Here is a 27952-nt window from a genome sequence, read left to right on the forward strand (position 1 = left end):
GGTATGTGACTAGTTATTACTCCGTTGTCTGGGGCAGAGTCTGGTTAGGCTCCCAAGTTCGTAAACTGTCAGTAATTGCTATTTTTAACGCCGATCATTGACACTCTCGTCATCAGCCTCTCTCCCGCCAATTCTATGCCTCTGCCTAATGGACTGAGCCACACCATCTGTTTCATCCTTCTGGTTCTTAAGTCTACGCTAGCCACGTAGACGCTGGTTAGCACCACGGAGGCATCCAATTCGAGATCAAAGGATCCAAACAACAGTGTGATGTGTTTGATGACATTAAGCATTTTCAAACGGGTTAACCCGAGTCGCAAGAAGTACAACAACAATCCTAACAAGAAACCAAACAAAAAAGCACCGAGTGATATCGCTTTCGGTGATGGTAATATAAGAATGATGCTCCCAATGATGACGCGCAGACAGTGGTCCGAATGATAAACCAGATACCCATGTATACGCAACTGACCAATCCCAGATGGAGAGGAGCAGTGATTAAGAACAAGACTCACGCGTGGCCACCTTGTCCACCGTTTTCAGCCCCCCGCTCGTGTTCGCGTTTAATTCCATCCAATGCAATCTTTGCCGTTCAGTTCATGATGTGCGCGCGGAGGGAAGTATGCGATCTTGACGGAGAGCCCGTTAACGTCGCCCCCGATTAAACTCCCGCAAAGGAGAACAAAAAAAAAAAAATGACAGCCAAGAGAAGTTCGAAAGATCGAAAGATCGAAAAATAGAGAGAGATGAGATAAAGCCGTCAGTTCCCCAAGACCGCAGGGCCAACCCGATCCGGGGGACCCGACGGCAGAGAGTTACCGAGAGTGAAGGGCCGAGATGGAAGTGACATGGGTGTCGAGGATCCCCAGCGCAGCGCCCATCTCTTGACTGCTGTGACCCGTCAACAGCCAGACGAGGCGGGTCAACTTCTGGTACAGCAAGGTCGGGAAGTAGAGCAACAGGGCCCAGAACAGCAGCGACAAGACGACGAAGACAAACGAGTTGGCCACGAGTTTCTCGCCGGGGGTCATGACGTACAGCCCGAAAGTGACCTCGTAGCGGTAATATTCCAGGCGGACGCGGTCGAGACACCGCAGCACGACATTCCGACGTTTATTTCGCGCGGGGAAGCTGCTGGCGCTGGAAGCCCCGGAAGAGGTGGAGGACATGGAGGAAGAATATTTGGTGATGAGCTCGTCGACGGCCGCCGTGCCGTGGGAGGAGATATGGTTCGACGTGGAGGGGGTATAGAACGATTGCATTTCGGGTGCCATTGTGACGGTGGACCTTGATCCTTCATGTAATATATATAGTCCTTAGTTGGCCTGGAGATCCGAGAGGCTCCTTCCTCCTGTATTCTTCTGTCCTTGTTCCAATCCTCCCAAACGGCGTGTTGTATACCGGGTTGATGTGGTTCTCCCCCGATTTGCCCTGGAGATATCCCACTTTCGCTTCCTTCACAGTGTCCTTCGACCTATTCTGCCTTTCTTTCCTTGTCCTTCTCTTCGGATGTATAATGCACGGGGAAGGTGCCCAACTGAGGATCAAATTTCAGGCGAGATCAAGGCCCGGATAGGTGTGGAAACCGGAAGTGACGGAAGGGCCGTGGAAAAGACCCCAATCGGGAGGACAGTCCAGAAGGGAAAATGAACCAAAAACACAGACAAAGGAAATTAAATTAGAATTAGAACAGTAGGAAATAAGAAAGAGTTTGTGTATGTAGACATATATCAAATTAGCAATATCAGGAGGAGGAGTAGTATACAGAGAGAGGAATCGAAGGAAGGGAGGAGAGAGAGGGAGAGAGAGAGAGGGAAGGGAGGGCGAGCCTTAAGAGAGGAAGCAGGCCGGATCGGGTGGGACCAACTACGGCCTCAACCACTGAACTATTATTATTATTATATTATATACCTCCAGGCCAGGTAAGTAGGCTCGAAGGAACGAACCAGGAAACTCCAGGAAATCAAAAGCCAGGCAATGCAGGACTACATCAGTTCGGAGTTAGTAATTTATTCGGATGATCGGTAGAGCGCGGATAGGGCATAATAATAATAATAATCTAGCAGTACAATAGGAAATAATATCAGGAGAAAGAGTATTCAAATAGAATTATTCCATTAAACCCAGCCTTGCCAGAGCTATGCAGATCAGTCCTATTTCTTACACTTGCGCCTTGATTCATTCCTCCAAGAGTCCCCTAGATAGGCAAGTAGTCCATGGATTAATCGAGTAATTAAATGGTTCTGCAAGCTTTGCGTCATGGATCCAATCAGAGTGAACGACGAACGGCACTTTTGGAGGAGAGGATTCGAACTATACCCTCTTCGGTGGTTGTCGTAGTATTAGTGTTGAGTATGATCCGGATATCCCATGCTTGGTACTGGATAGTTCTCCTCCTCCTCCTATGACATGCCACCGTTTGGCTCGATCGACGGAATCCTTGCGGATTCGGGATGAATCTTCATTTATCCACTATCCCCGTCTGTCGTGCCCATCTATCCTTGCCCGTTGACAGTAGTGGCCATATGACAAGAACCGAATGACTCTGTCTTGACTCAGTTGACTGTCGCATTGACTTCCATATTCTTCCAGCCTTGCCCCAGAGTCAGCCCACTAATTGATCCACTTGGCCGGATCCGGTATGTATCGACGCAACGCCTTGGGACGATCGCGTGCACGTCCCTCGGTTTGGGGGCGATGCCTTTTGGAGGTCTCTGGCCCTGCACGATGCTGGTGTGGGCAGTTACTCGTTCGGGATAGATGTTACTATCCTGTAGACCACGAACTCCGAGACGTATTTCGTGTTCGGGTTGGGTACTTCCCATGTGGGTGACGATGGATCAATCACAGAGAAATGAAGATCCGCAGTGGCTTGTCATGTGATGCGCCCTAGCAAAAGTTTATTATGCAGTTATGCATCTGGGTGTGGATGGATCACATGACGTACTATGCGCACTTTTATGAATCTGACAAAGATGATGCACCAGAATTGAGATTATGCATCCCGTGATCCAATGGACGCTGTCCCTGTTCCCAACCATGTATGGCAGGCAAAAGATCTTCCTTCTAGAAGTCCTTTCCCCGAATTATATCCACTTCAGTCCAATCCAATCTATCACATATATAGTTCTCTACAGAGATTTATTCAACAACCCATGAGACTCCCCACGTTGGCTGAAACTGGCTTAAATCCACCGCATGACGTCATCGCATCAATTCAATCCTTCGACCCTCGTTCCGCACGCGGCTGACACACCACCACACACTCTCCCCTTTTCATCTCCCACCTCACTCCCTCCTGTGAACCGCTCTCCAAACGCCCTTCTCCTCTTCTCTCTTCCTTTGTGTATACTTCATCGTCATCATGGCCGAGGAGGATCCCCTCATCAAGACTTTGCCCCCAGCCACCGACTACCTCACCTATCTCACCGTGTTGGAGTACCAACTGACCCCCGCTCGGCTCCCCACCTTGCACAAACTCCTCCAAGATGAGACCCTAACCACGAATATTGGCTGGGACCTGGTCCAGCTCCTCCTTCCGATGCTCCCCCGGTCGTTGGAATGCTTGCACGACATCGCCCGCCTGGGCAACCCCAGAGAGGTCATCCTGCGGGTATCGGACGCCTTGATGAAACTCGAGCCGGACGAGGATGAGGAGGAGGAGGAAATTGCAGAGGTCAAGGAACCCAAGGGCCCGGCGCCTGTCGCGGGAGATGCGCAGTCGGGAGATGTCGCCGTGGAATCGGACGATGAGGCCAAACCGCTACCCCGACACATTGTACAGTTCAACACCCTCCTCGGCATGCTCTCCGTTCTGCATGGGCGGATTCGGACCAAGTCCCCCAGCCGGTTCTTGGCCACTTCCATCCAAGCCGTTCTCGAAGCCTATACTACGATGCCCACGAACGAGACCACCCTTGCCTTGCTCGAATTCTTCCGTGAAGTCTCGCCATCGAAGCGACCCGCACCCCCGCCCCGCGCCGCTAGCGAGTCCTCCCTCTTGCGGGTGGCCCAGGCGTCGGCGCCCGACCCGGAGGCAGAGGAACACTCCCACATCCCAGCCAGCATCAACGACGAGTCGGTCCTGGTGAAGAGGTTTTTGCAGTTTGGACTGGTCGAGCTCCTCAAGTCGTACCTCTTGAGCTTCTCAGGCCCCACGGATCCGGGCATGTCTTGGGCCATCCGGCTCCAGGAGAAACTGCACCCCGAGAAGCGCATCCCCAACAAGGCCTCGCCAACCGACCAGTACACCAATGACCAAGCTCTGCGGGAACGAGACATGATCATGGCCAAGATCACCGTAAGTGGACTGGCTGTCCCCCTAGAAGATGTCGCGTGACTAATGTTTCGTCCTAGGCGCTCTCTCGTGATTTCGGCATCGACGACCAACAGCTCCTCGATATAGTGGCTGGACCACCTGAGGCGCAACCTCCTCCGCTGGACTTCGACGAGCCGCCCCGTACGGCTGATCAGATTCCGCTCGAGCGACACGGCTCGCTTCTCCTCTTGGCCGCGCGGGCCGCCATGGCGGAGCTTTTCAGCTCCGGCCAGATCACGCCAATCCCCGTCTTCCCAGACCTGGCGCGGATCTTCTCCAACTTCATCAGCCAAGAGAGCACACCCGACGAAGTGGCCTTTGGCCATCCCCAGCCGTTGCTCGACTCCCTACTCACCTTGACCGTGTTCTCCATGGAGCGGTCTCTCGGGGAGATCAATAATGAGAAAGAGTTCGGCGAGTTCGTCCTGACCCTGACGGCCTGCACGGCGCGCCAGAGCTATGGCTCTATCCGGAACATCCCCGGGGCAGTCGTTCACAGCCATCCCTCCGAGATCGTCCGGTTCAAGCTCATCCGCCAAGTGCTCGAGCAGGAGCGCCTCCGCACGCTCCGAGACAGCGCCATCGGCTGGCTGAAGAACGAGATACTCAGCGCAGCCAACTCGGAATCCAATTCCAGCGTCTTCCTGAACCCCCACTACTTCTCCGTCCTCTTCCCCTCAATCTTCAGCGCGTCCGCTCTCGCCCTCAACGTCTCCACCGACATCGTCCCCTCGTGGATCGACTTCTCGCAGACGCTCGCCCCGTGGATCCACTCCGCGCTCAGCCTCTACTATCTTTTGATCTCGTCGCCGACGCTGCGCACGACCCTCCAGCTCGAGAAGACGTACGTCTTCTTCCGCAGGCGCTTCCTGGAGCCGCTCAAATCGGTCTGCCACGCCTTCGAAGCCGACCTGGTCGCGAACGGCGGGGACGGCCGAATCGAAGCCGCTGTCGGGGAGGACATGTGTGAGGCGGGGATGGCCCGGTCTGTGGGGCTGATCGGGCACGCCCGCGACCAGGTGGAGGATGCGGTGGGGGATGCTTTCGTGATGGAGGACCAGGAACTGCAGGAGCCGAGTGCGGATGATATCGCGCGGGTGGATCAGATCCGGAAAGAGACGGAGCCATCAGTTTAGTTGGTCTGTCAATGTGCTGTATATATGACGAGATGATATGACATTTTATTTATTCATTTATTTTCTTTGAAAGATATTTACCATGGGCAGTCTGTACGTCCCACCCTGTATTACTCTAGATGAGCAACTACTCTCAATGGACCAACCAACCAACCAAGCAATTAATGATTCATAGAATCCGACAGAAAAACAGAAAGATAGAAAGACAGAAAGATAGACAGATAGACAGATAGAACAATCAATTCAAACTATCCTACCCATCAAAGCATAGACTATAAAGTAGGTAAAAAACGACCAACAAAAAACCGAGTCCTCCTTTAAAACCAACCAAATAAACCAACCACTCAAGCAAGTACTGCCCCCCCCCAAACCACAAGATAGATACATAGATATTGAAAAAGAGCGTAGACCTCCAACTCCCACCGTCACACCTCGTCCCCTGATTTCTGCTTCCGCTGATGTATGTGTGGATTTTCTGTGGATTTTCTTTGGTGTTTGTGCGCGAGGAAGGGAATGGAAAGTGTCGTGGTATGAGATTGCGTGTTGGTCGTTTTGTGGGTTGGGGAGGATGATGGTCGGGGCGGGCGACTGGTCATTATATCGTTTGTTGCTTGCTTGGTTGATTGATAGATAGATTGATGGTTGGTTGGTACTCACTCACTCGCTTTCAAGGAGCAGGAAAGCAAGTGAGAGAGAGAGAGAGGAAGACTCGGGCAATCTCATGGCGCCTTAGAAAGGCGCTTACATGATGATGCAACCACCGCCGGCGGAGGCTATAGATCTGTTAGTTCATTTCCATATACTATTGAAGACAGTATACTGTATTGACCACAGTATCAAGTCAAGAGAGCGAAAGATAGAGGGAATGGGGAAGAACATACCCTTGGTGACGGCAGCGTTCTGGGCAACTTCAGAGGGAGACATTTTGAATTGAGAAGGTTGGATTGCTAAAGAGCAAAGATTGGTTTTTTGAGTAGTAGTAGTAGAGTGAGAATGAGATACAAGAATGGATGAGGAAGGAAAAAAATGCTGGTTGGGGGAGGATGAGGAGGGTTTTTATAGATTTTTGGGATGGAGTTGTAGGGTTGCGATCTGTGTATAGATTAGCATTGCTGAGGAGGGATAGCTAGGTGAGGCTCTGTCTGCCAATGCACATGAGGCGAAAGGGATGGTATTCTTCGGCGTGGATGAATTGGATGTCGGGCGAGGCTTAGTATTGTTCTGGACTGATGGGAGATCATGTTTGTATTCATGTGGGCTGTTTTTGAATGGGGCGAATTGGGATTGAGGTATTTTCTGAGAATGTATGAATTTGGGTGGAATGGGAAGACTTTTTTTGGATTGACGCGTTGTGAGATAGAGGAGGTGATAGAGATCAATACAGATGAAGAGTTCTTGATATTGTTCTCCGCCGAACAATCCATCCCGGGTCTTCTTTGACAACCACCAACCCAGTTCTTGGCCCAAAGAAAATATCCAATTTCATTCGTTACAAGAAGACTATCAAAGAAAGCCAAATCCACCAAGACAGGTACTAAACAAAATCAAGTGTAAATCGGCTCCGTCAAATCGTTCAAGGCCAATCCCGACTTGGCCACATCCTCCTCAATCAAGAACATCAGCGGCATCTCCACCAACGTGCCCTTAACCTGGCTCAGAGTCTCTTTCACTTCCCTCGCCCCCTCAGGACCCGGAGCGAAGTCGTCGCGCACGACGTGGCCATACGCATACCGCGCGCGCGGCTCGTCGCGCGCCTGCCCAACAGCCTGCTTGTCGGAGTTGTGGAAATAGTACCCGTAGAACTCCTTGTACGTCGCCCAGTTGCGCACCGTGTCGTCCGGCACCGAGTGGAACACCTTGCGGAAGGCCTCGGTGTTGGTCCGCGCCCGCGTGTTCCACAGGCTTTGCAATGGGTCTGCCAGTGGGTCCGCCACTAGCTGGCTCTCGGGGGCGTCGAAGTCGAACGCGTTGGGCTGCACGCCTACGGGCTCTGAGTTGGCGTCGGGGCGCTCTGGGTCCTGTGGTGGCAGGAGGCCCAGGTGTTTGCGGAATAGCTGTCGGCGGAGCGAGGCCGCGAAGCGGCTGGCTGTCCAGGGTTGGCCGTTCATCTTGGATGCCACGGGCGTGTGGTCTTCGATGACTATCGCGATCTCCGAGTCGTGGTCGCCCAGCTGGGATCGGTCGTTCAGGTTGGCTGAGCCGCAGATCACGATGCGGTCGTCGGCAATCATCACCTGGTAGGATTAGTTGCTTTATTCCTTTTATTTCATATGTGTGCTCATCTTACCTTGGAATGGACATAGAGCTCCTCGGTCACGAAAGCGTCGATCTCCGCCTCGGCGGGACCATCCCAGGGCACCTGGCGAAGATCCTCCCCGTGCAGCATATAGCACGAGCTCACACTGTCCCAACAAGCGCGCCCGGCCTTTGACTGCCCCGCCTGCTGACCCGCCTGCTGATACTGCTGGAACGGCGCGCTGGTATCGAACGCAGTCCGCGGCGCACCAGGGCCGTAGCCGCCCGGACCGGCCGTGGTCACATCCTGCTGCTTGCGAGCGTCCTCGTAATCGACACCGCTGCGACGCTCCGCCTCCCTCAGAGGTCCGCTCAGGTTGATGCGATCATAGTTGCGGAGGTTGTAGAACCGGATGTACTCCATCGGGTTGTACCCCTCCTTGGCAATCAGCTCCATGATACTGCTGCCGCCACGGTTGATGGCGTTGTACTGGAACTCCATGATGGCGCGGGTCCCCAGGGTGGAGTCGTCGGCCAGATCCCCCGCGAAACACGGCACCGATGGGATCACCACGACGATCTTGTACTTCTGGCCTGCGCGCGCGGCCCGCAGAATCCGCTCCACGATGGCCGCGCCGATCTGGTTCTTCACCGGTGCCTGGGCGTCGCCGGTGGCCGTGATGAAGAACTGGTTCTCGATGTACACGAAGTGCTCGCTGTTCTGGATTACCGCCGCGTAAGCGTCTGCGATCGAGTGCTCCGTGGGCGTCCCGTTGCTCCATTTCGCACAGCTGCGGACAATCTGGCAGGTCATGTTGCCGCGAGGCTGGGTCGACGGTCCGCCGTGCGGCGTCAACCGGTCCTGGTATTGGTGGATCTGGCCAGCTAGCTGGCCGCGCAGGGCGTTGCCGTACTTGTCGAAGTCCTCCCGGAAGCGACGTGGCACAAAGCCCGACACTTTTTCGAACCCACTCTGACCACCGGGCCCGCGCGCAACCTCGTAGTTCTCGTCAAAGCCCCGCGTCTGGGAGTGACCCGATGGCTCCTGGCCGTGCGGTGGGGGGAAGTAGGGCACCTGGCTGTGGGCCTCCGCCTGAGCTTGCGGCGTTCCCTGGGTTGGGGGTGAGTAGGCCTGAGCATTCTGGTGGGGAGGGGGGCCCGGGGGCGGGGGAGGGAACGATTGGCCGGTGTAGTTATACTGCCCCGAGGACGGCGAAGACTGCGGATAGGCCGATGCACCGGTATTGCCAGGACTCGAGTATGGTGGGGATGACGGTTGTTGCCAGGTCGGCTGCGCCGCCCCGTGCTCCGGGGAAGCATGCTGCTGGTAGGTCTGTTGCTGGGAAGTCTGTTGCTGGGGAGTCTGTTGCTGGGAAGTCTGTTGCTGGGAAGTCTGTTGCTGGTAGGTCTGTTGCTGGTAGGTCTGTTGCTGGTAGGTCTGTTGCTGGTAGGTCTGTTGCTGGTAGGTCTGTTGCTGGGGAGTCTGTTGCTGGGGAGTCTGTTGCTGGGAAGTCTGTTGCTGGGAAGTCTGCTGCTGGTAGGGCTGCGGCTGGGGGTTCGCCGAGTGAGGTTGACCCGATGAAGTCGGTCGGCTGGAGGACGCCGGAGGACGGCCGTACAGCGCCAGTTTCGCATACCTCGGGTCATTGCGCGACTGGTACTTAGTGTCCATGATGAAGTTCCAGCGTTCCACGAAGTGGCGCCGGAGGTCCTCCACGACGACACCGTGCAGGCTGACGGAGATATCGGACCATCCCATCCGGGAGCCCTGCTTCCGGTCCAGCTGGTTCTGCTCCCAGTGGGCCACATCCTGGAAATCGGCCACGCGAGCGTTATTGTAGTCTTGACCAGGGAAGACGATCTCTCTAAGGTCGGTGGGGTGGACATCAGACAGGCAATGCTGGTTGGTGTCCCAGCGGCCAAAGCACATGTCCAATCCACCCATGAAGGCGGTCCGGCCGTCGATCACACACAGCTTCTCGTGGTGCGCCCAGTAGAGAATGACGTCGTCGTTCATGCCGTAGATGCCCTTGATGGCATCGCCTGACATCTTTACTAGACTGGGGGCGTCCAGGGACAGGTTCTGCAAGGACTCCGTGATCGAGGCATGCAGCCCTTGGCGATCCGGCAGATGGTCCGGATGGCGGAACACCGCGATATTAGGATGCATGTCTTCCAGACAATGCTTGGTATGATGTGACGATACTGGGAAGGGGTGTTAGCAGGATGGACGGCGTCATCCTCACCAGAATAAGGATAGTCACATACGGGTGAGCGCCTGAGTAACCTCCTTGTAGACGATGATATTGACTTTCACTCCCCGTTGCGCGGCAGCCTGCAGCATGCGATCCAGTCGGTATTGCTCATTTTTCGCCGGAGGTCGTCGCAGATACAGCTCCGGAGACAACCACCCTAGTCACGTCAGCCCCAATCTCGTCATCGTACGCGGGGATTTAAAGAAAGGGGACACCCATACAGTCCAGAATCCAGACCGATTCTCGAGCGGTCTCCAGCGCCTTGGAAACGGCGTAGAAATACGAACACCCATCGACGTACCACTTCACGTCATTCCCCTGGCGGTCCGGCGCAAAGCTACCGAATCGAGTATTGTTCGCAGGGTTCGCGCTCTGGCCATATTCTGCATAGGCCTGCGGGTCCAGCGCATTGCCCAGACGCTGGGCGAAATCGGTTCCGTACCCCGCCACGGTGCCTTGGAGCTTGCCAAACATACCAGCCAGTTTGTCCGGCTTTGCGGCCTGTGTGCTCTGATACTCGGGGTCTTGATACGGGGCGTTTGGCGGCCGAGTTGAAGTTGATGCGCCAGGATACTGATGGGAGGCGGATTGGGAGGACGGGCCCTGTGTGGTCACTCACGCCGGTTAATCTCAGATCTTTCCCTCCTCGGGGCACTAGATGTCATCGCAACTAAGGAAAAGAACTGTACCCCGTATGCGCCTGCAGGATCGCCGTGAGCGCCTCCCGGCTGGCTGTGGTGGGTCTTGTAGGTGTTCTTGAGTTTCTTAAAAGTATCGCCGACGAAACCACGCGCGGTGTCCGCTCCGGATCCATCATCCTGGGAGTGATAATGGCCATAAGCCAGGGGGTCCTCGCGGTGGGACATGATCGAATAAGGGATGAGGGGGGGGGGGGAGTAGAGAGTAGAGGGGTATAGAGGAAGCGGAAGAAAGAGAAGCGGGGGATGGCATCTATTATAAAGGTCAGCTCAGCTGCATGTAATTAATCCCAGGGATTGCTAGGTCATCTACTTACGGAGTCCTTTACCGTCTTCACTCTCCGTCCAGTTGGATTCCGAATCTATCCTTAGATCCCGCTCTGTCCGTTGTCAGATTCAGACAGACATCCTATTCGATTCAGTACTGTCGGATGCCCCGCTATCCCGAAACGAGACTTCCCCTCATTAGGCTGCCACCTGTTTGATAATTAATGAGCTTGGTCCTTCATCCAATCCGCGTCTATGCGGTGGACCGTGAAACCTCCCAGCTTCTGAATTCAGCTGATGCGCTATGTCTGTGGCGGTGCAATGCCCCTCTTTCAGCTGGAGGGCAGGATTGATGGTGCCATCATCAAACGGGCTTCTTATCATTGGTGAAGAGGATTGTAGTCCCATGTTGGTGGATGATACTTTGCCACACGATCAAGACCGGATCGCCGTGAAAATACCGCCATAAGTGAGATACCCAGTTGCACTATGTCCTCTATATATATTAGTACAAGGCACGTCAAACTACACTTGGAGTTTGGGGACCGTACTGCGAACGTGCCATTGACGCCGATTATAAGAGACCCATCCGTGGAGTACAAATCACGCCCTAGGAAGATGACCTGATGTGGGGAGAGTAGTCAACGGTGATGTGATGCGGGTTGGGTTCCATCCATCCTGCTTGTAGCCCTGTCAACTGTCGATGTGGTATGCCAGCCAGCGGGGCTCCCCTATCAAGCCATCAACAATTCGCCAAAACCCCCACTGATTTTTCGAAACCGGCAGTACAACAATATGGACAATATATAATAAGGTAGAAAAACTGTGATAATGTCATCCTCAGTGGGGCCTATTCAAGTTCGCATTACAGGCATCGTTCGTCACTCGTACTGGCCAGCAAGCTTTGAAGCACACATTGAGATACCAACTCAACGCCCACCCGGTAGTTATGTCGCCCACTGGCAAAAGGATACAAAAGCTCATAGCGAAGAAAAGTAAGAAATTGTCCGTTGGGCGTGAGTCGCGACAGTAGACAAAAACAAAGCAACATGGCGCCGGCTGGTCCTTCCGAGACCCCTAAACACTTGAATCGTCCATGGAGGAATCACCATCCTCAGAAAGCGTGGGATAGTCATCGTCTGCAGAAGAACTGAAAAATTTACCATCCTCAGAGGGAATGGGATCGTCATCTTTCTCAGAAGGAATGAGGTCGTCATCGTCCTCAGAAGCCATGGATTCGTCTGGACCCGGGACAGGCATTGCTGTGTGCTCATCATGCCATCGTAGAAGCGCTAGGATATGGCACAATGCAATACGCCGCCCCTCAGGAGACTGAAGGTTAAACCATTTAGTGGTGCGCATGTAGGCGAACGTGTCGTTGTCTTCATCGTCGACCAAGACTCTCTGGTCCTCCTCGGTTGAAGCGGCTATGTATTCCTCGTAGTCGGAACCGAATTGGAAGTGCACAAAGCGAACGAAGGTGCTCGTACTAGCGATGAGGAAAACACTGCTTGCGGATACCAGTATCAGCCCTGCGGATCAAAAATATCTTGGACGTGAAAAGGACAAGGAGCGAGTGATCTACCCCTGATGCTTGGACTGCCTGGCGGCTCTCCAGGAAACCAACGCTTCACCGAGGTACTGAGCCAAGGTCGCATTTGATATGACTGGCTTGAGTTGTCCGTTTGTCTTGTCAAAACGCATGTACTTGAAAGCCTTCTTCGCCTCAAGCAGGGCTAGGGATGGGTTCCTCATCGCCCAACCCTGATCATGGTGGCGCACCTTGCAGATTCCACCGTCATCTTCCGCACTGATTTGATATATCCCAGCCACGTAGGTTGTACACTTCCTACGCTTCACTCGCGTCTGTACCTCAAAACCATCTGTTGAATCCTGTGAAAGACAGAGGTTGAGGCCAAATTGGAGAAAACAGACCAGGAGGTGGACCGTCACTTCCTCCGGTTTAGTTCGCCGCGTTTCATGTTGATCCTCATCGACCTCGTCGGGGACAACTTCAGACTCGGACGAAGATGGCTGCGACGGGGAGGACGAGCCTACGATGGCGGTTGTAGAATTAACATACCCAACACGCGCCACAGGCCGCCTCTCTCGCTGGGGTAAGACTCTTCGCTTGGCAACAGCCTCCGCGCGAGATGCCCGAGCAAGTGCCACCCAGAAAAACCCGCCCGGCAGCTGGAGAAGCTTGGAGTCTGTAGTGTTCAACAGGTCAAGCTCGCAAGTCGATGTGAGGATTGTCGCCCATTCGTGATCGATTTTCTGCGAACAGGATTCCTCAGGATAGCAGATCGGGCAACTCTTATGCTCTTCTCATTCTTGATATCTTCCAGAAAGGACTTCTCGGGCAGCGTGAGGAGTCGATAACCAAGCAAATGTCGTAGACCCCATCGACTAGCAGAGCTTTTCAACTCCTTATCTGTCAGGTGCGCAAGAAGGTCTATGCCTCCACTCTTCTCAGACAGTCGTCTGAATTGCTCGGGAGTCTCAGCGGAGTACAGAGGGCTAGTCATGCTGACCGTGTACTCGATGTCTACCCTTTCTTTTTCGAAGCATGGTCAACGGGGTGGTCCTGAGACTAAACGTAGGAGGTACAAGTAAAGGAATACGCCTCTGATCGGGAGTTAAATGACCGGCAAGGAGTACCTACCTACCTAGAGCACGCGGTGAAAATGACGTTGATGTTGATAAACTAAACACTGTGGAGAGTGAGCGACGCAAAGTGAGCAATACAGCGAACGTGGGGTTTGAGGGACAGAGACAATAGCAGTAACACGGAGATGATGAGAACAACAGACAGGGATGGAGAAGAGGCCTAATGGGTCTGCCTATGCTAGGCTATAAGAATCCTGCCTGAGGGTACGTGGACGACTCATCCACAGTTTGATTCACAGTCTACGCAGGTCTGCAGCCAATCGGACCGGGCTCTACACACCACCCACGCTTCCCAACACAAAGCAAACATAGTTAAGTCACATATAGATTAGTATGAGAAACAGCTACACTGGCCTGCAGCAAGAAAGCCAGGAGTCCGTGTAAGACTGAGGTCCAGAGACCAAGATGGAGGGGGATCCTGTTAGGTGGAATAAAGTATATACTGGGTATAACCATATAACCCCCCGTAGCCTACAAGCTCCACAAGCCAGTGATTGGTTCTTGAACCCATGATGGTTAGCTATCTACAACCCTTTGGCCTGCATAACAGGTTTACACAGACTGATTGCACAGAACTATATGAAGAAAGAGACGGCGGCTGATCGTCAGGAGACCCGCAATGAATAGCTTTTAGCGCGTCTCCTGGTCGCGGGGATCACTAGCACACGCATGCTTCTGGTTTAGGAACAATAGTATGAAATACAGGAGAAACTCGAAGCCAAAGCAAACACAAGCAATCGGATATTAGACCCCAGGAAGGAGGTAGGTAGGTACAGGTAATCTGCCTAAGGTCAGGAATGTGGGCCCGGGTCAGTGACTTTGTCCAATCGGGAAATCCCCATCCAAACTTCTCCAGGCAACTTTCCTCCATGTCACCCGCATCGATCTTCTTGGAAGCAATACTTATCCTTGACCCAGAAGAGTTCTCCTGTTATTACAGGATAGAACAAAACTAATCACACTCGAATGACTTGTTAAAGAATGTCACCCTCATTGCCGTCTATACAGGAAGCTGAAGCTAATCTCCAGACGCGTCCAGCGCAGCCACCGCGTGATGAGGTATCCGGTTCTGGCCTGATGTTATATCCACGGTCGGCCGTTGGATGGAACTCTGCAGAGGATGGCTCGATTCATTCAATATTACGTGATAACTGCCGGAAGCGTCTCTACGTGAAACCAATAGCCTGGACGTCGGACCATCTACAACTTTTAAGGTGTAGGTTCAACTACCGGCCGGCGCGTTCGTGGCCTAAAGAGGAACGAAGCAAACGCCAGCCATTGGAGCCGTCTCATGCTCAAAAGAATGTGGAACAGCAGGCTGAGCGGAGGACTCACGAGTCTCAGCGGCTCCGATACGCAAATAATTTGAAGGTCTTGCTGGCATATCCAAGCTTACTCGGAGGCAAGCAGTCTGCGATTGAGGAGATCCTTGAGGCCTACGACATACACCCCCAAAGGTAAACACCTCGCCTTTCCCACCACTGATGTTAACTGTGCGCTGATGTAGGGTAGATTGGACTTCCTGTCCTTCGACTTCAACCGACGACATGCTGCACACCTTGCAACAGATGGCATTTTCTCGTCTAGCGCGGCTCCTTCAAGCGTTGCTTTTATCACTTTCGACACGATCCAGTCGCTACGCACCAACCACGTTCAACCTCACAAGTCAAAGAGTGTACCCGTCCTCCGCCAAAGACGGAAACGTTTGCAGCTTCTGGGGCCTCCCAATCCAACAGAGGACCCATACGTCATAGCCGTCCTAATTGCCCTGGCTCAAAACCAGAGGCGAGAACAACAGGAACACAAGCAGCAAAAAGAAAAAGGTATGGAACAGGGAGCTCCAGGCGCAGCTCGGTCATTCAAGGTATGTCTCATCCCCAACAGATGGTTATCTCCTCCTAATCCAAGCTCCAAAGGTCCACGTCCTTGCCGTCACATGCGCATCGGCAATGTACCTCTACGTCTACACCGCCAACATCCCCGTGGAATTCCTCGATAAGTTCGACGAACCGTTCCGCTACTCGCCAAGCCGTCCAATCGTGGTCAAATATCGCCGCATCACTATACTAAGAGCATATTCATGGGTGAGGCTACATAGCATACTCTGTACAGGTACATGTAGCTATTGTACCAAGACTTGGAAGGGCGCTATTTAGACGACATAGAAGGCTCTACCTCTGCCGATAATTCGATATCTGAGGGTGAAGCTGCCATGCTAGAGTCTAATCTACATGTCAGAACAGGCGTTGTCTCATCCACACCAGGGAACCCTTGCGCCGGACTACACGCGCTTTTTCCAGTTTAAACGGGCAAGCGTTATGAATCCCGAAATTTTGAGAATGTGCTCTCCTTGTGGACGAGTGCCGATACGACCAGCTACGAAACACTTCTAGCAGCTGGACTGCAGGAAAGATTGCATGCGATGTGTTACAGGCTGTATGATACAATGATTACCACCACGCGTCTAGAAGATCATAGAATTTCTTCATTTAGAGCCGTGTGAGCTCTTAGCTTAATATCAGGAGTGTACTAGGATTCTACCAGTCTAGACTTACTAAGCTGTATATCATGTCTAAACACTTTTCAACCATGCAAACCTGTCATCTTCCATGCGACAAATCCAATCCACCAATGTCCAAAATCACCACCTATCCCCAATAACCCATGCAGTGTCACATCTACTCCTCCGGCGTCTTAGCCAGCAACCGACTCCGTCTTCTAATCCTCCCCCCATATCGATAAAACACAAACGGAATAGGAATCAAAAGCACCTCCACCAACCCCAGCATCGTCCCCGCCCAATGAACCCCCATAGCGCCATACATCTTCGACCCCGCCAGCGGCAACACCCCGCCAAAGAAGTACCGCACAACGGAGTTCCCCGCCAAGGCAGACGCAGCGTAGATCCCGTAGCTACCAGCCAGGTAGTACGTCGTGTAGATGAAGACAAGCCCGTTACCCATCCCAAACGGCACGCCGGCCAGGATCGGCGAGATCCAGTGCACGGGTGGTCGCGCGGTCCAGGAGAACCAGAGCTCGCCGATGGGGATCAGCACGCTGCCGATGCAGATGACGCAGACGGTTGCCTCCGGGGCGACTTGGCCTGTTACTGGGTCGCGGGGGTGGGAGGCGATGAGGCGTCGGAGGAGTGGTTCGGCTGATACGGCGAGGGCGACGCCTGCGCCGATGCCGCAGTAGCCGAGGCCGGCGAGGCCGGGTTCCCAGCCGCGGAGGTCTTGGTAGACGATGGGATACCCGACGAAGCAGAGGAAGAGGACGGAGTAGATTATGCCGATGTAGAGGTTCCAGAAGAGACTGGAATGTATTAGCGTTGCTTAGGGAGTCTGTGAATTCGGGTGGGAAACTGTGTTTGCACTTGTAAAAAAGGGTAGGTCTACCAGATCGGTTCGAACACGGCCATGATGAGTGGCCGGCCGAGGTTGGTCTGCATTATCTGCCACCAGCCCTTATCTCTCTGGTCATCGTACCGCGTCCACCACCGCATGTCTCCCGTCTGCTTCTGCCTGGCGACGCATCGACGCCGCAGAATAGCGGGCGCGTATGTTTCCTTGATGAAACAGAGGGCGATCAAGGCGACGCCGCCGCAGATGAGTACGATCCAGTTGATCCAACGCCACCCCAGGTACTGGTATACGAACCCGCCGATGATGGGCCCTTGATGAGTGGCTAAAGTCAGTCTTGACGTCCATTTCAGAACCTGGGGGGCATACCGAGAACAGGGCCATTCATAGAACCAAGACTCCAAACACTGAACGCCAGCGCTCGATGCTGGGGACTGATGATGTCGTTAAGCGTTCCAGGCGCAATCGCAACCGGACAGCTGCCAAAGAAACCGCCGAAGAATCGGCTCGCCAGAACGGCCGCTAGGTTCGGTGCCAGTGCGACGGGGAGAACTAGCACCACGAATAGAGCCGTCGTGACCAGATAGATCGGACGACGACCGTACATCTCCGATAACGGGGCCAGGACAAGGCATCCTAGCCCTAAACCAAATAGGTACGTCGTCAATCCGAGGAGGGTGATCGTCCGCGAAGCCACATGGAACGACTCCTGGATTCCAACCACCCCAGATGTATAGGCCGTTGAACAAAGGATTCTACGTGATTGGATGTTCTCCGTGAGCTACTATTCTGCAGAGGACGAGTCCACTCTAAGCCACGAGACCGAGGTAGGTAGGAGACTGGTGCGGGAGCCACCCCGCTTCGAACTTACATATTGGTTGTCGAGAACGAAGTTGACCCGACAATGAAGCACTTGTACCATAGTGGATACCGCTGGGGGTTTTCGGCGTCGTTTTCCTCCCACGTAACCTCAAAGGCCGGGTCCTGAGCGGCAGGGGAATAGTCCACGCGATGCTCATCTTTCTCATCCATGTCGGCTCGGGCCGTGTGCGCCTCCAACAGGGCCGACGGTCAGGCAATCCACGCCGCAGGAACTCGACTCTAGGTCTCTTACTTTGAAGATTACTGACGATTCCAGGCCGAGTCGACAGGTATATAGGATGTGAGTAGAGTCGAGTATCCCAATCAATGTAAAGTGTTGAAATACACAAACAGGCTACCTAAGAGAGGAGCGTTCCCCGTCTGGGGATAGCCCCGCCATGCTCCAACTGGGAACGGAATCGCGGAACAGATTCCACCTGATGTGACTAAGGATTAGAAAGACCGATGATCTGCTCCGTTCAGCCTCTTCTCCTCTCATGGATGGTGCCGATCTAACCGGTGCCCTGGCTCTCAGATAACACCTTCATTGGTTGGTGCAATAACGGGCTTAGTTGGCTGGGATCTGAATATCTTGACATTACTGTGGAGGATCGAAAAGGTACGTTGAACTGAATTCGACTGACTTGAAATAGAAGATAGTGGTTTGTGCTGACGGAGGTTAATATAAAAATACATGCACCGTTCGTTTCCATGTTAGCATAACGGCAATCAGAGTACTATCAGCTTGACGGTAAAGGGACTGGGCAGTGGCTAACTCCCTAAAATCCATCCAGATAGCAACGACGATAAAGATAAGAGATAGTGAACTATGCTGAGAATCGTCGTGGCATATCAAGTGATTTCACCGCTTACGGAGTATTCGCACTCATCTCACCACTGTCTCGAGGAGCTCAGGATTGGGGGGGGGGGGGGGGGGGTCTAGATCACGACACGTGGAATACGAGGGATGTTCTACTTTCTACAACCGCAATCTGCAGACACCGTAGAGCGGTCCCAGGTGACGTTGGCGCAGCAATTACAGACACGCGTATACACTCAGTCCACATGGACTGCATCGTCTGCGTAAACCAATCTCAAGCAGTGCTCCTGGTGAAGACACTTATCGCACTGGAGTCTTCGCTCTGCGGACAAGACAAGGCTCGGAAAAAAAATCCACAGGCACCAGTGCAAGAGTAGCGCGGCGAGAATTGACCGAAATGGAATGGAGTGTGAAATGCACGTTGAAGCAAAAAGTTGGTATTGATCGACGCAAGAATCGAAAATCAGGTGTAGCAAAACGCGGGAGCCACACGAACGGCAACCGGGAATCCTCGATATCACAGGCAATTGTATTGTTCCTTCTAATCACCACAAGTGTTCCATCCGCGGGTCGTAGAGACGCAGGCTCGTGCAGCCTGAAAGGCGATAAGAGGAATCCCGATCCCACCCATTCTTGACCAGTCGTTTCTTCGTGTTTATCCTTGGAAAAGCATTAAATTTTTTCTTTTTGGATCCATTCGTGAAGTGAAATCCTGGACTCTAGCACACAAAAATTCAAAGTCCGAATGGTGCGCCGCCATGAGCTGATACCCCCGTGTACTACCCCGAAAATCCCACTCGAATCCATCCTCCTTGGTGGTTGAGCATTCTTAACGCAGACGTCTGGCTTCACGTTCGGACTCGAGCAGGCAAAGGATGTCGTCGACACGGACTGATTGGAGGAATTGCGAGTCAGTTATTGGTGGTCTTTTTCCAACACCTTCCACCGCAATTCGGCGAAAGGCTCAATATGAATCAAAACTTGAACCTACCGGGACCCTTGACGTTACGGATGATCGAACGGCTCTGGTCGTCCATGAACTCAACGCGAACCTGGGTGACACCACCGCGAGAGCCTGCATTCCTGAATTAGCGAAATTTGTTCATGACGGCTCTGGCCTCTATTTCGGAGTTTCTTCGAAGAATCGTACCGGTACGGCCGAGGACTCGCGTGACCTTCACGAGCTTAACGGGAACTTTGGCGGAATCCATGGCGAACGGATGGTTGACTTGCGGTGTTCGCGGGTGAACGTGGGGAGGATGGCGATGTCGAGGGTGGAATCAGCGTCAAGGTCGAGATCGATAGCGTTGTTGGGAGACTCCGGGCGAAAATTCGTGTGTGCGATTCGGCAGGGCTTGGTAAGCAGGAACCCTCGGGAGCCGGATGGATCAGCATTCTTCCGGCTGACTCAGTAGTCACGTGTTTGCTACCTAGCCTAACCGCCTGAGGTATAGCGCCTGTCAGTTCAAGCACACATCATGATTGGCTGTACTAATGCGGGGGGATTAGATAAGATAAGATATCGACATCATTTCATCGCCGTAGTTATCAGGGTGACGATGGAATATCATCCTGGTAGCATGAGACTGGTGAGTATTCTGGATACAGATGCATTTACTACCTGAAATTGTACTGTACTCTTTTTAACCAACTACATACCAAATATCACATGGCAGTCACCCCTCACTCCCCCCTTATCAACCTCCCACTCCCCCTCCCCCTCATCGGCGTCCACCGGATCCCTGACCCCGCATATAATGTTGGAGAAAGGTCCGCACGCAGTTATATAAGAATGACATCGTGCACTCCCAGGGGTATAAAGCCCCTCTATAATCCCATGCACTCCTCACTTTAAAAGCCATTGTGTCATCGGAAACCCAATTATTCGCCATGGATCTCGCAACTCTCGACGTGAGATTAACTCTCCATCCAGACGATTCAATAGTATAGAGAACTGATATACTTCAGACCAGCCAGCACCCCTACCTGCCGGAGGCCGCGCATACCCTCTTCCGCGCCAAAACCGCCAAAAGCCTCAGCTTTGAGCAGATCGCCCAGCACATTGGTCGCAACGAGGTCGCCACGGCGGCTATCTTCTATGGTCAGGCCAAGGCATCCCCGCAAGACGTGCAGAAGCTAGCCAATCTGCTGTCAATTCCCGAGGAACCACTGGTCCAACAGCTGGGTGGTTTTCCCGACCGCGGTCGTTCGGTGGAGATGCCGCCCCGGGAGCCCCTGATCTACCGTCTTTATGAGATTGTGCAGAACTATGGGTATGCGTATAAGGCGGTGCTGAATGAGAAGTTCGGCGATGGCATCATGAGTGCTATCTCGTTTTCGACCAAGGTGGAGAAGGAGACGGATACTGATGGGAACAACTGGGCTGTGATCACCCTGCGTGGAAAGTGGTGAGTTTCTCTATACCATTCTTCAGTTTCAATATGAGCGTACTAATATTTGTAGGCTGCCATTCTCGCGGTTCTGAGTGGTGGGGAGGATGGACTTGGAAGTTTATTGTGATCATCAATGTTCTGTAGCAATGACCACTTAATGACTGTTGTCTGTATTGATAGCTTGTAGTGAAGTGTACTGAGCAGTCACCACATCTCCAGTGATTGTGCCCCGTGACTCGACCTGCTTGTTTTGCTGCTCCCTTATTTACTTCCTCTCCTACCATCTTGAGCTTGTCTTCCACCACCCCCATTACTTGCACACTGGTCATTCTCTTTCTTTTCCCCTCCCTGCCTTCTCTTACAAGCCAGCCATCACTAGAAATAATGACTGCATCCTTGTCAGGCAAGGTGCGCTGCACCTATATTGACTGTCCTCAGGCTTTCTACTCCATCAGAGAGATGAAGAATCACAAGGATGATTTCCCCGAGCACCACTACTGCAAGCGATGCGACGAAGACTTCCACAATGAGGAAAGCTTCATGATCCACAAGCTCAAGAGCACCAAGCACGTCACCTGTCCTGTCTGCGGCATGGAGTTTAACAGCGAGGGAGGTCGCGATGCCCATATTCGCCAGGCAAGTACCTAACTCTCAATAGTAATTTATCGATGTGTTCTAATTTAACCCAATCTCCTGGCCCGACAGAACCACCGCACTCCTCAAGCCATCGTCTGCATCGGCTGCAGTTCCAAGTTCAAAAGCGCCAGCTCCCTGATGCAGCACATCGAGGCGGACGAATGCGAGAAGATCCCCCAGCTGCGCCTGCTGCACGAGCAGTCCAAGAAGCTCATCATGAAGGAATTTTTGCTGAAGGGTGGCCAACACTCCTCGCATCCGGTGATCCCCGAACGTGATAATCTCGACGACCAAGATGGCGGGGTCTCGCTCGCGGGCTGGGATTTCGAGGCTATGGCCTTCCGCCCTAAGCCCACCATCGAGCCCAAGGACGACCAGCCTGATCATGTCGCGAAAGACTCGGCCAACATGGTCTTTGAGCACTGGCCTCTCCCGGGCGAGCGTCTCGAGACCGAGCTCAAGGACTTCCCCAAACTGTCGTTGAACGAGCAGGGCAGCAACGAGACCGATCCGTTCCATGGTAACTTGGTCAGGCTCAAGCCCCGTCCGCTGAAGTCTCCTCAGACGGCCAGTGAGGGTGCAAACACGCCCAACGCCGGTCAGACGCTTCTGTTGCTGGACTCCAAGTGGGATGCCAACAGATTTCTGCACGGCGCCAGCTCGCGCTATATGTGCCCTTGCGGTATGAGCTTTGACGCCAAGGACGAATTTGAGATGCACATTCTGAGGAAGAGCACGGCGACCCGTACCACCCAGTACGCTTTCCCATTCGTTGACTATATTAATTATCATTCCCAATAATTGTATATAGGTGTTGTCTAATAATGATGATAGATGCCCCGGCTGCCTCCGCGTTTTCAAGACTACTGCCGCCCTCATCGCTCATTGTGAATCGCCCAGCACCCGTTGCGACGTCAACGCGGGTGGCCGTTTCCCGCAGATAATCGACGAGCTGAGCGGTGGAGTCATCCAGATGGCCGGGTTTAACCCCGACGGCACCGTGAAGTACGAGGCAGGCAAGTTGGATCTGACGGAGACGACTGTGGTGGGGACCGACTTGCGCAAGTGGTAGCTTGGTTCCGCATTCCTACTTAGTTGTTTTTTGCCTACATGTAATCTTTCGATTAGAGAGGCTGTTACTGGTGTAGGGAGCTTCTCGGGTTGAGGGTCAGGTTAGTTTCTACATCGTCCAAAGGTGAACTGGATGCGTTATCTCCAAAAAGACCATAGTCATCAATACCAGCGTTTTACTATGAGATCAGGTCGTATTTCCTACGTGCAAATGGATTACTCTATGCGTAGACACGGCGAGTAGTATAGTATCTCAATCAACATGTAGATGTCACTACCAATACGGCAAGACTACACTCCCTCCGGGCTTCCAGCAGCAAAATACCAGAGAATATCTCCCCAACCACAGCCAAACTCTTGCCCTCCTACCTCCTAATAAACATGACATCGACAAAACAAAATTCCTATATTCCAAATCCCGATCCTAACAACACTCTTCACAACACTCAAAGCAGAGAAGACCAGTACACCTGTGCAATGACGAGTCAGATTAGTTTCGATCGTGTCATTTCACAGATCATATATGCCACTGCTTGGTAGGATAAAGGAAGCGATAGACACTCACATTCCACAGCACACGTCGCCGGCACCACCGCCTCGCAGCTGAAGTTTGGTTTCTTTCTGCTGTTAATCTTATGAGATATACATTCACATATACATTCCATATCAAGTGAAGACGGGTGGGTGTGGATAGATAGGGAAAGAGAGTGAATACCATCAGGGGCTCCTCCACCTGGTTATTACCAGTAGAAGGAGCCTCCGGACTAACAGGCTGCTTCACAGTCACGGTATCAGCGTCCCAAGTAGGCTCTTTCTGCTGGGAGCCGGAGTCCGAGACTGAGTCTCTCTTGGAGGACTTGAAGAAATCGAGGAAGGCCATGTCTTCATAAATCGTAGTATCGGTAGACTAAGTAGCAAAGAGAACGATGTTGAATAGAAAAAGGCAGTAATTTGAACTAATCCCTAGAGAATGGCTTCCTCGTTTACACACCGACCCTTGTGTCGCCAGAGGGTTACCACCTTACCTATATACCTACATCCCTCAAGTCATTGAAGACTACATTTGTGCAGCTAGGTATACATCCCACCATGCTGTGGGGTGTCTTGTGTCTCATCTCGACCCAATCATGGTAGCTTGATCCCGGATGGCTGCTACGTATTATGGTTGCACATGGGGTGCAATGGTAATATTCTCCAATGTCGTACGGATAATAAGACACAGGAATATCCTAGGCAGCTTCATTTTGAACTAAATGGTGGGCTAAGCTTTGGTTAAGCTTTGCTGAGTATCTGTGGGCACTTCCGAGCTGGGTCTCTTAGGCGACAGCATTTGCTGTTCCAATTGTAACCAACTTCCTATCTGAAGTAACGCTGAGATAGTCAAGAAATTGATAATTCAATAGAACTGACTGAAGTGTAGAATACGAGATATGCGATGAGTAAATAAGATCAAATGATATTAGGTACTTCCTATATAGTACCAATGACTTCCATCGTCAATTCATGCGTCCATGCCGTTGCCGATACGCCAATTCCCAGCAAAACAAGGTACAATGTCTAGTCATACAGGATTCCAAACAAATCCCAGATCCATCCCGTCGAACACGGATCACCACGCTCCCGCGTCAAAATCGAACCGGGACAGCTCCTTTTGCGAATCCTCCACGTCCTTCTTCGCTTTCATTCGCATGTAGAAGATAGGGCAGTCCCGCGACGAGCAGATCACCTCGCAGTGCAAGCTGCCCTGGCACCGCTGGCACTGCGTCCACAGTCGTCCAAAACGCACTTCCAGGTCCGACACCTTGGACAGAGACTTGGTGTACAGCTCCCCGAGACGCGGCTGGCAGTTTTGGCACACGGCCCCCGCCATTTCTTCCTTGCCTGTCAGCGGCTTCTTGCATCCCAGGCAGGTTTGCGTCTTCTTGGCGAACTTCATCAGCCCTCCCATCGTCGGGGCGGCTACTGAGATGGACCGCGTGTGCTCGCCCGTCAGCAGTTGGTTCGCCTTCTTCTCCCCGAGAATCGGTTCGAAGATACGTCCGAGCGGGTTCGCAAGTTGGTTGTCGAGGTAGTACTTCGTGTCGATCGGGATGTTGTTCTCCAGCACGTAGAGCGGGTCCTCCGACCGTTCGTAGTTCTTCGACCCGCCTGCGCCCTTGATAATCACGTACGCCACACGGTCCCCGAGGGTGGGAGCAGAGCCGGCATCGCGCTTGCGCATTCGCTCGGCCAGTTCCACGTGCGCTTGTTTAGCCGTGTAGTCACTCTTCGACAGCGCTTTCGTGATCACCAGCTTGGACATATCGACCTTATTCTGGAGCAGTTCCGAGATGGTCTCCTTGACGTACTGCTGGGCCCCCTCGGGGTCCCGGTCAATGAGGATCCGGTGCAGCACCGTCTCGATGACGTTTTGAACCAGCAAGCAGTTATCGCGGCGCACCGTCTCGATACCCTTCGTGTCCATCTTGTCGAATTTGTTGGGGTTCGTCCAATACAGCCCCGCATATCGCTTTTTGTTGATCAGGAGGTAAGGAAAGTAGACCTTTTCGAACTCAAGCTTGATCGGCTTGATGAATTTAGAAGAGACGTATTCCGACGCCTCTTGTCCAAGTTTCATCGCCTCCTCGAGATCGGTCACTCCAAACTTGACCATGACCGAGTCGGTATCACCGTAAATGACCCGCGCATCGTGCGAATACCCGTTGGCGATCGTGTACTTGGCTTCCACCTCCTGCTTCGTCTTCTCGATCATCTGACGCCCGTAACTGGTTGTACTACTGGCGATTGGCAAGCACGGAAGCTTACCGACAGTAGCACCAGTCAACCCGTAGACACTGTTCGCGCTGACTTTCAGTGCAAGCTGTCGACCGTTCAAGACGGCTTTCTTGAACGGATCGGTCTCCACAGCCAGCTCCTTCTTGGCGCGCTTTCGCGCAGAGAGCAACTCTTCGAGAATCTGCGACAAAAGGCCCTTGCGAACATTCGGCGTGCAGAACATATCACCGTTTGGTGTCACAATATAGTCCTCGTCCTGTTTTAACTTGAACCTCTCAATGCTATTTTTGTTCAAAAGCGTGGTGTAACATAAGTTGTGGGCTTGAATGATGGAGGGGTATAGAGATGCAAAATCAAGGGTGGCAATCGGCACGCGATAGTAGCCTCGAGACGGTTCGATAACCGTGGCGCCTTCGTAATCTTGTTGGTCCGCTGGCTTATCGTTGGGGATGACGAGCTGTTGCTCCAAAGCCTTGCGAAAGAGCTGACTGATGAACTTGACTTGTTGGCCACGCGACAACAGAAAGTTGAAAGGAACCCCCGTTACTCTCGCCATCTCGGTGTAGTTGACAAGGCACATGAGTTTATCCATTAGCCGCTGCGGCAAGTATGCGTCTTTCAGACAGTAGACCGCCAGACGTCTCCGCGAGTCTGGCGTCCCATTATACAGCTCTGTGATCATGGTGTGGTGGACATCTTCCTTTTGTTCGCCCAGAAACTCGTAAGATACCGAGTTCAAGGTGTAGCTTCGCAGGTGGTAGTCTCTCTGGACTAATTGCAAGAGGTCCAGTTGGATTCGTCCGTTGGTATTAGTCGTTTTTGTGTCGCGGTTGCCCATCTGTTTACTCGAAAAGTTCGAGGACGTCGCTTCGGAGCGGATCCCATTCAATCTAGTCCAGTACGGGAAGTTCGTGCATTTGAGGTGTTTCGCGCGGTCCAATAGGTAGGGGAAATCGAAATTGGCAATGTTGTATCCGATGATCACATCCGGATCCACCTTCTCCACGAAGTCACGCCATGCCATGAGCATCTTCTCTTCCTTTTCGAATTCGAGGATCTGCGTGTTGACGATCAAGCTGCACGTATCTAGAACGAAGACATTGCGGATAAAAGGCTTCGATTCTCCGTACCGAGTCACAACGTTGGCTATTTGAATCACGGGGTCTTGGTTCGGCTCGGGGAAGATGCCCTTCCGCCCGGCGCATTCAATGTCGAAGGACAAGACGCGAAGCGGTGCCATTTTCGCCCATTCACCATTGGGCGGGTGGGCAATTAGGTCCCTATAGTCAACGGTAGCCTCGATTTGACAATTTGACATCCTCTCTCGAGGGTCCAGGAGGCGGTACTTTCCGGCTTTTGCCTCGATCCAGGCCATGCCGGAAATATCTGTGTCGATCATGAATCGTAGAAGGTATTGGATGTTATCGAAGGTGAGGATTCCCGAATCTGACTTGTTCCACAGGCCCTTGTAGTTCACGCTCTGGGCTCCGTTCTCCAGCGCGCCCCGCACCTTGCTGATGAATTTCGGCTCGGTCACGGTGATCTTCAGGTAGTAGCTCTTCTGGTTCCCTTGAAACCCATAAATATTCTCCCTCATCGTTATCTGAACGGACTGGATGACCGGGGTGAACTGCCCCAGTCTGCTTTCCAGGAAAGCTCGATAAGGGTCGCAATCATCTTTCGTGAAGCCCACCGGAGCGGCAATATACAGATAATGTTGGAATCCGGTAACGTGTAGCAAGACCGACTGACCAGCCTATCCAAGAGGTTAGAACCGAGCATAACGGGGCGCCGCGCGAACAGTACCTCTGTGACACCAAATAACCGAACGGCTGTTTTACCGCCCAGAATTGTACCCTCCTCCGCGTCGATCTGTTGAAAGCAGACATTCTCCTTTGTCGGGTCAAACGGACCCAGAGGTGGTCGCTCCCACTGCTGATCTTTTTCGGAATTGCTGCCCTTTAGGTCATTTATGTCCTGTGTCAGCTTCTCCAAGACCTCTTCTTCAAACTGGCTCTTTTGCGGTTGGCTGGAGCCCGGCACTTTGCGCTGGCCACTCTGGATGGTCGGGCCCAGCTTTGAAGATGACAATGCATCTAGTTTCCGTTTTTTCATTGTACTGGGGGAGCTCTGGACATTGCGCGGGTTGTTGGTTGCGTCACCTAAAACCCGCTTCTGGGGCGTGGCAACGGCTTCAGTCATGGTGGAGAGTCATATACGACCAACAAGGGGTAATGGTGGAGTGGATTGGGATCAATTCAGCAGGTAGTATCAGGCGACTCAATATTGCCGGGGGTTCAAGCTTCAGTATTTGGCGACGTCGACACAATTCCAGCGCGGACAAAATGCGCTTCCTGTTCCTGCGATGCAAGTTCGTGTCTTGGTCGCGCTGGACGTGACACCTCTTTACGCGTTGGCTGCGGATCACGTGTGATTGCATTGCATTATTAGATAA

General features: G+C 52.8%; 11 protein-coding genes across 11 annotated transcripts; 4 read left to right on the forward strand and 7 right to left on the reverse strand.

Moving 5' to 3' along the window:
• Positions 1-815: 815 nt before the first annotated feature.
• On the reverse strand, positions 816-1274 carry P168DRAFT_280489 (serine palmitoyltransferase small subunit family protein; the record flags this gene model as incomplete). The annotated part of the gene is made up of 1 exon (XM_024835870.1): positions 816-1274. One exon carries the CDS (start codon positions 1272-1274, stop codon positions 816-818), a length of 459 nt encoding a protein of 152 aa, XP_024694166.1.
• Positions 1275-3108: 1834 nt separating this feature from the next.
• P168DRAFT_303345 (uncharacterized protein) lies at positions 3109-5454 on the forward strand (the record flags this gene model as incomplete). The annotated part of the gene is made up of 2 exons (XM_024838746.1): positions 3109-4300; positions 4357-5454. The coding sequence occupies exons 1-2, from the start codon at positions 3365-3367 to the stop codon at positions 5452-5454; spliced, it is 2034 nt and encodes a 677-aa protein (XP_024694167.1). The 5' UTR covers positions 3109-3364.
• A 1345-nt stretch (positions 5455-6799) lies between these two features.
• On the reverse strand, positions 6800-10839 carry pld2 (putative phospholipase D (PLD)). The gene is made up of 5 exons (XM_024834952.1): positions 10634-10839; positions 10166-10547; positions 9958-10101; positions 7742-9894; positions 6800-7688 (listed from the first exon to the last, which is right to left on the reverse strand). The coding sequence occupies exons 1-5, from the start codon at positions 10808-10810 to the stop codon at positions 6999-7001; spliced, it is 3546 nt and encodes a 1181-aa protein (XP_024694168.1). The 5' UTR covers positions 10811-10839; the 3' UTR covers positions 6800-6998.
• Positions 10840-11986: 1147 nt separating this feature from the next.
• P168DRAFT_317097 (uncharacterized protein) lies at positions 11987-13437 on the reverse strand (the record flags this gene model as incomplete). The annotated part of the gene is made up of 3 exons (XM_024840074.1): positions 11987-12416; positions 12537-13141; positions 13195-13437. The coding sequence occupies 3 exons, from the start codon at positions 13435-13437 to the stop codon at positions 11987-11989; spliced, it is 1278 nt and encodes a 425-aa protein (XP_024694169.1).
• A 1123-nt stretch (positions 13438-14560) lies between these two features.
• Positions 14561-15701, forward strand: P168DRAFT_317098 (uncharacterized protein; the record flags this gene model as incomplete). The annotated part of the gene is made up of 4 exons (XM_024840075.1): positions 14561-15036; positions 15092-15443; positions 15496-15590; positions 15692-15701. 4 exons carry the CDS (start codon positions 14561-14563, stop codon positions 15699-15701), a joined length of 933 nt encoding a protein of 310 aa, XP_024694170.1.
• A 432-nt stretch (positions 15702-16133) lies between these two features.
• Positions 16134-17973, reverse strand: P168DRAFT_325920 (MFS transporter; the record flags this gene model as incomplete). Its single annotated transcript, XM_024841063.1, has 4 exons — positions 16134-16894; positions 16978-17254; positions 17311-17696; positions 17813-17973. The coding sequence occupies 4 exons, from the start codon at positions 17971-17973 to the stop codon at positions 16258-16260; spliced, it is 1461 nt and encodes a 486-aa protein (XP_024694171.1). The 3' UTR covers positions 16134-16257.
• A 1478-nt stretch (positions 17974-19451) lies between these two features.
• P168DRAFT_233651 (40S ribosomal protein eS28) lies at positions 19452-19833 on the reverse strand (the record flags this gene model as incomplete). The annotated part of the gene is made up of 3 exons (XM_024833378.1): positions 19452-19513; positions 19614-19697; positions 19773-19833. The coding sequence occupies 3 exons, from the start codon at positions 19831-19833 to the stop codon at positions 19452-19454; spliced, it is 207 nt and encodes a 68-aa protein (XP_024694172.1).
• A 470-nt stretch (positions 19834-20303) lies between these two features.
• cyn1 (putative cyanate hydratase) lies at positions 20304-21180 on the forward strand. Its single transcript, XM_024839338.1, has 3 exons — positions 20304-20533; positions 20591-21030; positions 21086-21180. Exons 1-3 carry the CDS (start codon positions 20513-20515, stop codon positions 21105-21107), a joined length of 483 nt encoding a protein of 160 aa, XP_024694173.1. The 5' UTR covers positions 20304-20512; the 3' UTR covers positions 21108-21180.
• A 219-nt stretch (positions 21181-21399) lies between these two features.
• P168DRAFT_266193 (putative C2H2 finger domain protein) lies at positions 21400-22723 on the forward strand (the record flags this gene model as incomplete). The annotated part of the gene is made up of 3 exons (XM_024834953.1): positions 21400-21655; positions 21947-22406; positions 22486-22723. The coding sequence occupies 3 exons, from the start codon at positions 21400-21402 to the stop codon at positions 22721-22723; spliced, it is 954 nt and encodes a 317-aa protein (XP_024694174.1).
• Positions 22724-22974: 251 nt separating this feature from the next.
• On the reverse strand, positions 22975-23706 carry P168DRAFT_325924 (uncharacterized protein). The gene is made up of 3 exons (XM_024841064.1): positions 23438-23706; positions 23288-23346; positions 22975-23192 (listed from the first exon to the last, which is right to left on the reverse strand). Exons 1-3 carry the CDS (start codon positions 23600-23602, stop codon positions 23147-23149), a joined length of 270 nt encoding a protein of 89 aa, XP_024694175.1. The 5' UTR covers positions 23603-23706; the 3' UTR covers positions 22975-23146.
• Positions 23707-24191: 485 nt separating this feature from the next.
• On the reverse strand, positions 24192-27854 carry P168DRAFT_303349 (DNA-directed DNA polymerase delta POL3). Its single transcript, XM_024838747.1, has 2 exons — positions 27304-27854; positions 24192-27253 (listed from the first exon to the last, which is right to left on the reverse strand). Exons 1-2 carry the CDS (start codon positions 27697-27699, stop codon positions 24332-24334), a joined length of 3318 nt encoding a protein of 1105 aa, XP_024694176.1. The 5' UTR covers positions 27700-27854; the 3' UTR covers positions 24192-24331.
• Positions 27855-27952: the final 98 nt, after the last annotated feature.

This window comes from Aspergillus campestris, assembly GCF_002847485.1.
Source record: "Aspergillus campestris IBT 28561 chromosome Unknown P168scaffold_4, whole genome shotgun sequence".
In the NCBI taxonomy this organism is placed as follows: Eukaryota; Fungi; Ascomycota; class Eurotiomycetes; order Eurotiales; family Aspergillaceae; genus Aspergillus; species Aspergillus campestris.